This window comes from Gavialis gangeticus, unplaced genomic scaffold (assembly GCF_001723915.1).
Source record: "Gavialis gangeticus isolate Ggan-Ray unplaced genomic scaffold, GavGan_comp1, whole genome shotgun sequence".
Taxonomy (NCBI): Eukaryota; Metazoa; Chordata; order Crocodylia; family Gavialidae; genus Gavialis; species Gavialis gangeticus.
In genome coordinates this window covers 20,223,789-20,234,090 of record NW_017729000.1, presented here as the reverse complement: position 1 = coordinate 20,234,090, position 10,302 = coordinate 20,223,789, and the positions used below count along the sequence as shown (strand labels likewise).

Here is a 10,302-nt window from a genome sequence, read left to right as displayed (position 1 = left end):
CAAGTGCAGGGTGGTAGGATCTGGTGTGACGGAAATTTGGTTGAATGATGATCATGTAGCCCTCCCTGATATTTTATGTATGTGATGTCTGCTGGTCTAACTGATCTCAATATTAATTAATGCAGACTATGGGATACAAGTCCATTATGGGACAGGATGGTAGGGAGAGATGGGCTGGCAGAGGAAGGTGAATGTTATGGCTGATTTAATGCTGACAAAAAAACGCCCAAACTGTTCTCCATTGAGGAACAGGCTCCATCTTGACTTGAAGGTAGACATCTACTGAGGGATAAAGGAGTCTAATCTCGGACATTGCAAGCCTAGCTCCTCTGCTCAGGCTACCAGCAAAGGCTTTAATCGCCAACAGCTTGGGAGGAACTGGGCTGATGTTACCAACCTCAGAAACTTGTGATTCCATAGATTCTGGTGTAATCAAAAATGTCTGTGAAGTCCCTGAAATAATCTCTCCTTACTCAGAAACAGTGGGATTTATGGAGCGGCTTTTAAACTGAAAATGCCTAACTAACTTCCCGGGAAGTCCATTCCTCCCAGGGCCTCTGTTAGGTTCTGTGAATCATTCACCAAAGGTGCTTTGCCACCATTTCACTGTTGTCCTACAAAGACTCTAAGGCCTGCACAAGCAGGGACATGCCTTTGCAGCAGCAGCCAAATTTGTGCCGTTACTTTGTGCCGCAGTGCACGCCCCTGCCTGTGTGTTGTGCAGCAGGACACATTGTCCCACTGCTCCATGAGCTGCAGCGGGTGCTGACTGGGGCACAGGGGGCTAGCCATCCTCTGCGCTTAGGCATCCTGTGCCCTGACCAGCCAGGGAGCGGCATGTGGAGCCCCGGCACTGAGGCACCTTGCACCCAAGCCAGCTGTTTCCTGGCTGTCTGGGGCACAGTGTGCCTTGAGACTGGGGAGCAAGCAGCCCTGGGCTCTGGCTGCTCCCCTGTCTCTATGTGCCTCAGTGCAGGGGCTCCACAGTGCATGGAGATGGGCTGCCTGCTCCCCCGTCTCTGCATTTGTCCCAGCACCTACCACTGTGACCTGGTTTGCGCCGCTTTTTTTCAGGTTATTTTTTTTTTGCTATCAGGAGACCCCAGAAAGAAATTTTGCCCTGATGCTGCAAATTAGCAGTGCTGCACACTGATTAAGGTGCAAATTGTGCTATTTGTGGCAAAGAGGTTTGCAGTGCCAGAAGTCACACATGCCTGCAGTTCTGTATCCAGCCTAAGTGTTCCTGGAAGTGTGAGTCAGGGGGCATGTCTACATGGAGTTGCTATTGCGCAGTCATTTAGTACTTGCTAAGTATTTGCTTTAGTTAGTATGTACTAAATGATTGTGCAGTACCCACTGGCACTATGCAGCCGCAGTGGTACACGGGTTGTTTCCAACCCTACTGCACAGTATTGGCGGTGTCATGGTTAGTGCCCGCCGATGCTATGTTGTAGGTCATCGCTGCAGCAATGTAGTGTCTCATGTAGATGTGCCCAGGGTCTCAAAAACCACCTGAATTCCTGGTTATCCAAACAAGGCTGCAAATAACTCCTTGCTTTAACAACTACACAGCATATACTGGAGAGGCAATGATGAGGGCAGTCATGCTTGAATCTCCTTGCCTGAGGACTATGTTAATCCACTTGGATTCACAGCAGTTGTGAAGAGACTTCCTTCAAAATAATAGGTCCAATGAAAGAGTTTAGTTTGCTCCAGGCATTGCATCTGCTGATCTTTTTTATCCTTGTTTTCACTACCAAAGCCCTGGAGTATTTTCACATCAGGAGAAAGTATGCAGAGTCTCTCCACTGCGGAAAACTTGGGTCATCCTCTTGAGCCTACCCGTACCAAGATTTCCTCCTCCTTTCTCTCTCTGTCTCTCTCTCCTGGCAGAAGTCACCTGTGTCCAACTTGAATGACTGCATTTCAGATTCCTGCCTGGTCTTGCTTCACTCTGGACTTCTGATTTTTAAAGGTTCTGGGGCCTGCATGTCCTATATGTTGCCTCTGGGAGGTGACCTGTACTTCACAGGGGTTGTGAAAGCCAGCCTGATCCTTACGCATTTCTGTTCTGAAACCAAAAAGCCCGGCCTTCTCATTTCTTCAAGGTCAGGCTTGAAATGGCTGCGGGGGAAAGGTCTGAAACGGGCCTTATGTGATGAGCAATGCTGGTGCTTGGTGCTAATCATTTAGGACTGCCTCAGCTCCTCTACTGCCATTAGAGTTAGTGTCAGACAAGATTCTTTGGATGAATCTGATATCTTTTATTAGACCAACTTAAATAGTTGGGGGAAAAAAATTTAGCAAGCTTTCAGGTTTAAAATTATTTAAAATTAGATTTAGTGAGCATTCCCAATGGATTTTGGGAGAGAGAGATATTAAAGAAAGCTCGGAGATCTCAACCCTCTTCCCCAAGTAACCCCACAGAATCTCTTCTCCAAGGGCTTTCTGTGTATCTCGTCTTCTGGACTGGGAATGGGGGAATGGTACCAGCTGTTTCCCACGGCAGGGCCCTTCAGTGACCCCATCCATGGGTTTTGCAGTAGAGATCCAACCTGCAGGCAGTGCTGCTTGATGCTCTGTGCACTCTCTTGCAGAGCAGGGGGGGCTCAGTGGAAGTGTGACTGCTGGAAAAGAAGAGGGAGTGGTTGTATACAAAGAGTAGATACCAGGTATAAAAGAAAATGGCGGGGATGGTTATCGTGAGAAGCTGACAGAACAGACTCCTGAATTCTAATTTTGTTCCTGCCACTGCCTTTCTCTGAGGCTGCTCAAGCTCCCTGTTACTCAATATCCATCTGTACCAGACAGTATAGAAGTGCAGTGCCAGAAAGGACCGCAAGGGAGCATCCAGTCAGCCCTTGCAGTAGAGCTGGATGACTGCCTTTACTGGAATGTGTTGCAACTGGATTGTGAGCATAAATAAAATGGGGTTAGGGGTGTGAGGTTCATTTATTCCCCCCTTGGGGCAGCCGCCGCCTTTTCCTGGGTGTTTGACTTGATCGGGCCTTTGGACTGTGCCATGCTAAAAGCAGTAACAAAGCTCTGTGAAAGTCTGATTGGAATTTCGAGTTGTAATATAAAACGATAAACTGTATGGATATTGATTTATGTGAGAATCTCCTTTGAGTCAGCTTAAACTGACATGTCTCCCTGGATTTTTATTAAATCTTACAAGCCACTCCTAAGTGGACTACAGCTGGGAGAAAAAGGGGGGCAGGAAGAAACCTTTGTTTGCTTTTTGTGTACTTTGTGCACTTGACAGCACTTTGCGCCTTTTGTTTGTATGTATTGTTTGCGCCTATTGTTTGTATTGTACATAGTAACTGGGAAGGAAGAAGCAGCTTTTAGAAGGAAATTTGGCTTGAAAACTGCAAGAATTGGCAGCGAGAACACAGGAGCACATCTGGGACCTGGTGTTCACCCAAGTGTTCAAGTCAGCAGCGGAACTGTAAGCGATCACGTATGCTGATTTGCCCGCTCCTTTCGCAGCGTATGCATCTTGGACTTCGTCATCTGTTCAATTGCTGTGGATTTTGGATCAATTGATGTGGGTAGTACAGAGTTCTGAGAGGCCTATAAAAGAATAAGTTGTTGCTGTTGTTGTTAAAAGCTTTGAGGTAGATCTTGAGCCTGCCAAACTGGAGGCCTGTGAGCCACATGTGGTCTGCAAGGGGTTAAGTCCTGGCCTCCCAGGCTCTGTGTCCAGCCAACGCTCCCCGTCACTCTCTTGCGGCTGTCTCTGGTCTCCGCGCTCCCACTCCCTCCACCTTCTGCTTCCTGCACCTGCCTTCGGAGGCAGCCCAGGGAGGCCCAGGACCCTCGCGCAGTGCGGCACAGCACAGGTCGGGGGAGCACCGGCTGTGAAGGGGAGCACCCATGCCATGTGGCGTGCAGCAGCTGAGCTGCTTGGTTGGACAGCCGTAGCTTGTCCAGGGGTGGCCAGCCTGTAGCACGTATGCCACATGCGTGTATGGCATGCAGCAGATAGGAGAGAGGAGAGACAGCAGTGGCAGGTGGGACAGGAAGCAGATTTGGCAGGGAGCACAGAGCAGAAAGCAGAGCAGCAGAGCAGACAAAAGAGTTCCTGATAGGAGCAGCACTCCGAGAGGGTTCAGGGCTAATTTGGGGCACACCTGCCAAAAAAAGGTTGGCTCCTACTGGCCTAGTTGATGGCCAAACATCAAGGCTTGTGGTGACAGCAGGGTGAGATGCTGATCTCTCTGCTCCAAAAATGTAGGTCCCTGACATTTGAGCAAGAGGGAAATACGTTAATAATGCTGCCCACAAGGCATACAAATTTGTTTGCTGTTTAAAAGTCTCTCTTTTCCACTCTGTCCCCCCAGACAGGGTCTACATATGGTAGAGGAGGCTGAATAGATGGGCTAGGCCTCACAGTTAGGGGGTCCTGTTACTAACATCATCACTCTGATCCTTGCGTGCCTAGACCCAGAACACGCTTTGGACAATCACAGCTGTGTTAGGGTTGTTTCAAGTTTCCAGCTTTAAAAACAAATCAAAAGATGAGTGATGGTGATGCTCAGTTATGCACTGAATATTCTGTTCCCTGAGGTCTGAGCATCTGATCTGCAGTGGGCATTCCCCAGGTTTAGCTAACACAAATGGATGAAACACCCTGGTGCTACTTTCTCATGTAATCAGCTGTGCTGGGAAATGCAAGACTGGCACAAGAGAGAGAAATTCTGGCCTGGTGAGAGTTGGGATCACGAGCCAGGATGCCGTGTAGCAATGTTTACCCTAGCAGCTAGAAGCACGGACCAAATACTTTTCCAGTTGCAGAGAGTTAAATCTGCCACATGAGATAAGATCCTGCAGCCGGCTGAGAAAATGTAGATCAGTTAGTGCTGCCAACTCTGGGGAGCTGATGTGTTACATAAAGCCCCAGCTCCTGGGTAATGATAAAACTCAGATTTTGCTCAAAAACAAAAAACAAAATTTGCAATCCATGTCTTGACTGCCCCTTAAAGTCAAAACTGGGACAGTAAATGAAAATATTCCCACATGTATAAAATCTCTTGATTCAAGATTTTGGAGGCTTGTCTCATGATTTTGAATGTTTAGGGTTGGCAGTACAGCCTTGTGACTTATTGCTGCTAGGCACACATGGAGGAAATGGTCTCAGGACTAGGTTTGTAATAACCAAGGCTCCATGAAACAGTGTTTTTTAAATCATGAAAGATTTGTTGATCTTGAAATTTCCACGCTGTTCGGTTGCAAAAAAAAAAAAAAAAAAGCTGATTTGCTCGGTAATGTTCTTGGCTGGAAATTCGCTGTGTGCCCCACTGACTGCCAGTTCATTGCCACCTGCCTTCTCGCATTAGGTGGCCTGCATGTTTGCACATAAAGCCTGGCTCCGTGTATGCTTAGGACTAAATCGGACAAACTAGGGAGCTGCGCATCAGTCTGCACCCGGCTTGACATCGCCTTAAAGGGAATTCTCCTGCGAGCAAGGCCTCACTCACAAAAAGAAGAGAGGGGTTTGTTCACCATCTCTGTCCCCTTAAAATATGCATGTAGGCTCTTTATTCATTTCCCCTGCCCAGCCCCGCGGCCTCTGGGCATGTGAGAGAGAGGGAAAAAACCACGACACAACAAAGCTCGGAAAGCATCCCTTCCCCAAGGCCGGAAATCAGCTTGCAGATCTGCACGCACGGATTTCTGCGCTATCAGGCCAGAAATGGCACTGTGCCTCCCCGCACGCAGCGCAGACCACCTTTTCTTGTCCCGAACATCCCAGGGCCAAGCCGCCAGCCTCAAGAGCAGAGAGTGAAAACCCAAATCCGGGGCAGGGCAGTAATGGCACCGGGCACCTTTGTGTCCGTGGAAGCCGGCTGGGGAAGATGCGGCAGGCAGGGGCGGGGAGAGGCGGCAGGAGGGTGTGAGGATGCGGGGAGGAGGGGATGAACCGGGCGAGGGCTGGCAGGAACGGGGCGCACAACAAAGGCTGCGGCAAGAGCAGGGGCGTGGGATCCGCTGGCCCCAGACAGCGCGGGGGGAGGCCGCGCTCCCGGTGCCGCACAAAGGACCGGCGTGACCCTGCCCCGGGCCGGGGCGGCGGCGGCTCCCTCTGGCGGCAGCCCGGCGGGCGAGGAGGGAAGGAGGGAGAGAAGGGAGCGGGAGGGAGGAGCCGCCGCGCAGCCATTCCCGGCGCCGGGGCGCAGCTGGCACCGCAGCGCGGGGAGCTCCGCTATTGTGCGCGGCGGGGGCGCGGGAGGCGGCGGAGGACGCCCCGTCTGGTGCACCTGGTGCGGGCGCAGCCCAGCCCGGCTCGGGGCAGCAGCAGGTCGCCATGTCCTACCAGGGGAAGAAGAACATCCCGCGGATCACGGTGAGCGCCCTGCGGGGCGTGCGGGGCCGGGCGCACGTCGGGGCCGGGGCTTTGTGTGCGGGGATGGCATGCCAGCCGTGGGGGGAGCGGGGGCTGCTCCATCTTTGCGAGGCGGACAAAGGAGGGGCGGGCGGCTGCCGCGCTCCCCGCCTTGGGTTCAAGCATCCTGACTTTCTGAGGGAAAAATCCCTTTCGGGGCCTTCCTCCAGATTGCCGTCCCCAACGCCGCTCGGTTTGAGCCCTTTCAGGGGCTGCGCGTGGCTGTCCTGATGCGGGTGGGTGGCTCCCAGCCTCTCCAAGGAGGCAGGCTTGCAGCTGCATTCAACCGCCTGGTTTCGCCAAGGTGCCGGCGGCGTCCAGGCATTTCCAGGGAGTGGCGACAGTGACAAACCCGGCAGAGACCAGCTTCCACCCTCGTCTTTTTTTTTTTTTTTTCTATGCTATTATGAAACCTGAGCAGGGCTCCAGCGGACGCCGACGTGGGACCTAACAGTGGCGGTGTGTCCGTGTGCACAGAGCGGGGTATAAATACCAGGTCCTGAACGGTACCGAATCATCTAGATGATTCAATTCATTAAAACACCCTTGAGGGGAAGGGGCCGAAGCTTGCTGTGTTTCATTCTTACCGTCTTTTGTTTGAAAGAGGGGTATAATTAAGGGGTGCATGTATCAGACAGACAAGTGCAACACAACAGTGCATTTTACAGTCAAAATAGCGTATTTTCCTGTGTGCTGCTACTTCAGAGGAGGCCGGTCTCATTGCTGGCGCTTGCCGTTCCTGTTCTTTATTTGCTGCATCAGGTGCAGCGATTTCCCCCCCGCCTGGCGCTCGGTGCAGCAGTGCTGGTGACCACACCTACTCTGGTACATAGTGCATTCGTGCCGCCTCTCGAGGAGAAGGAGCCTTGGCCGACATGTTTTCTTTGAAGATGCAGGCAGCCTAGCTGCACGGGGGGCCTGTCGGTACTTCCATAATGACAGGCTTTCTCTAAGGGTTTTCATGTTCTGGTCTGCCCCGCCACATCCTCTTCAGGCTGCAGCCTCTGTCCCCGGTGTCATTTGCTTCTGGATAACAGGAAAAAAGCAGGCTGCTTACGTGTTCTTCCTGCAAAGGTGATCCCACACTCCACAGCCAGCCACCATGTTGCTGTTTATTTTCCTCTTAAAGTTCACTTTCCTCCTAGGAGCAATTTGGCCATAAGATGAAATTCCACTTGAAAGCTCAAACATTTTCTTTTCCATACAGATACGAACAAAATCCTGCCTGAAAAACATAAAAGAAAATAAAATGTGGCACAAAGGGAATTTGTCTGTGCTTTAAATAATAAAGCTTTGTCCTTCTCTAGGGCGTTTTTTACAAGGATCTTAAAGTACTTTTACAAATGCTGGGCCTGATCCAGGTCCTACTGAATTCAGTAGGAATTTTCTGACTTCAGTGGCAGCGGGATCTTGCTTATTAATTAAGAGCCTTCACATTAGCACATTTTTCCATTTATTAAATTCTGTCAGCGAGCTACTGAAGCTGTGAATGCTACAGTTATAGTTGACTTTCTCTTCCTAACAATCCTCTTTTTTTGCCCCTTCTATAGCTTTTTAATGACTCTTTTTATCCTCTTTAGAAAGCTAGCCTTGTCTTCAACGAGAGCAGGGGGGAACTCCTGGATGTTAAATGGCTCTTGCAGAAGGAAACTCTTCCTTCTACAAGAGCCTGAAAGGAGGCAATGAAGGAACACAACCATCTTCCTTACTTGTGGTCAGGACTTTTCATCCTGCACACCACCTGTTTCCAGAGAGAAATGGACCTGATCAGTCATTCTTTATGCAGATGGCAGGTGCAGTCCAGAAGAGACAAGTCCACCAGTGTATATTATTTTTTGGATGGACATTACTTCTCTTTCCCAGGATTCTCGTCCCAAATCTATTGTGTCTATGGGTGACTGCTGGGCAGCAGGGCAGGACAACTCAATGCCTAGACTTTGGGGCAATATCACACCTTTGGTGTATACCTCCAAGCCCTTTGCATCGTCTCAGCTAGGATCATGTTGGTATTGTGGCTGTGAGGACAAATACCAGAATCATTCTGCTTTCAGAGGTACCTCCGTGTAGATTTGACAATTCGAATGTGGTTAAGAGAGGCACTGAGACTAGTGGGCACTAGGAATCGTGGGCACTGTGCAGACACTGGTGTTGTCTTAGGCTTTCAAGTGTCTTCAGCTTTTCTCTAACTAAAAGCAAGCAGTGGGCATAAGGAGTTGGCTTGTAAAATCTGTGTAGATGGGTAACCCACTCCTTAACCTCATTGTTTCTCTCCTGTGCTGCACAACAAACTGCATTATAATTTGCTCCTTGTCTTCGCTGTCATTATTAGTGACAGCCTGGTGTTTTGCAAGGTCCAGGGTTTTCCTCCTGAATCTGCTTCCAAGGGCTGTTGGTGTCTGGCAAGGCATCTGATGCAGTAGAGACACTAAGGGAGTGAGGGGCAGGTTTCTGAGTGCAGTGTTTGTGCAGGATTTATTCCGTGTGGGCCAGAGGGACCAAACAGAGGCAGGACTATAGATGGCTTGTGTAATACTCACCCTGGTGCTTGCGTGGGGTGGGACATAAGGAGCAACTAAGCCTGGAAGAGCCCAGAGTACCACTTGTATAGGATGTGAGGGAAAAGGAGCAGCCAGATAGATCGGCAGGTCTGTGGGGCATGGATGTTACCTTAGGATTGAAAGCGATGTTGTTCCTATAATACCACAGGTGGTCAGGGTATTTCAGAGAACAGTAAATGGCAAGGTAGTAGACCAGGTTGTTTCTCATCTTTGGCTAGCAGCACAGAAGAAAGTCACATTGGTCCCTGAATTTCTATTAGCAGAGTCGTTCCTGATCACCTCCTCCATACATAATTGCAATATTTCACTCTTCTTGCCTCTCTGATTCTTCACATTTTGCAGGAAGAGAAACTGAAGTCCAAACAGGCGAAACGATTAATTCAGATTCATTCAATAGCTCTTTGGTAAAGTTGTGAAGAGAATCCACGTGTCCTCATGCCTTGCCTGAAGCTTTTGCTGCTAGAAGCTTTCTTTCCTCCAGACTGGTGTCCCAAGCTGTTTTCAGAGTGGAAACCATGACACTGAGTATCCATGAGATGCTCACAAATGCAATATCACCTTTTCTTCCATTCACAATCGTGGAACACCATAGAGTGATTGCTCCCATGGGAAATGGGTGCTTTTTAGTTTCTTTTAATGTCGTTTAGTTTGTGGACACACGGAGAAAACCCACTACCATGTGACCAGCCAGCTTTATGCCGACCACGGGCACTGTGCTGAATACTGCTTTGGCGTTCTTGCACACCATTGAGTGTAGTTTGCTCCGATGCAGTTACCCACTGCCCGTCTTACTCTGATTCATCAAACCCATTGGACTGTTGTGTGAAGGGGCAAGGAAAAAATTAGAATTGCTACGTGAGGGAGACATCAAGTCTGTGATGTCTTTTTAGCTAGGGCTGTTCCTTTAACCAGAGGAAAGGATCAAATCACACATCTACCTCCATGCAGTGCTGAGTTATGCCCATGCATCTAGTAAATAAGGTCAGCGTTATTCCTGGCTAGAGTTGGCTTGCATTTGTGAAAGGTGCCGTTTCTCTCCAGTGTGGCATCATGCAGTGAAGTATTAAGGACATACCTTGTATTTTGCTTCAGGACTGCAGCAGAAAGTTACAGACACAAGAGTTAATGAGTTATTTTTAAAGCCTTGGCCTTACTTCAGGAAAAAATGCTAGGATGAAGGCTGGAAAAGGAGGGTAGGGGTTGAGAACGAGTGTGTCTGGTATGTTGGACCTGTCTTGATGGCACCTGTTTGTCCCTGAAGATTCAGGGAGTTGTCTACAGGAAACCTTTTGGCCAGACCCAACTCCACCTCTTTTGAGGGCACAGTCCATGCCTGTAAAACAAATGTACTCGGAC

At 49.6% G+C, this 10,302-nt stretch overlaps 1 protein-coding gene across 2 annotated transcripts in view; it reads left to right on the top strand.

Annotated features, from left to right (window-relative positions):
* Window positions 1-10,302, top strand: part of DPYSL3 (dihydropyrimidinase like 3) — a 93,980-nt gene that overhangs the window by 27,191 nt on the left and 56,487 nt on the right. Inside the window, exon 1 of one of the 2 annotated variants that reach the window (XM_019506387.1) lies at window positions 6,172-6,349. The exons of the other annotated variant lie outside the window; for it this stretch is intronic. Coding sequence (XP_019361932.1) covers window positions 6,311-6,349 — 39 coding nt within the window. The 5' untranslated portion in view covers window positions 6,172-6,310. Of the gene's footprint in view, window positions 1-6,171; window positions 6,350-10,302 lie in introns of those variants that run through there. 2 annotated transcript variants of the gene reach the window in all.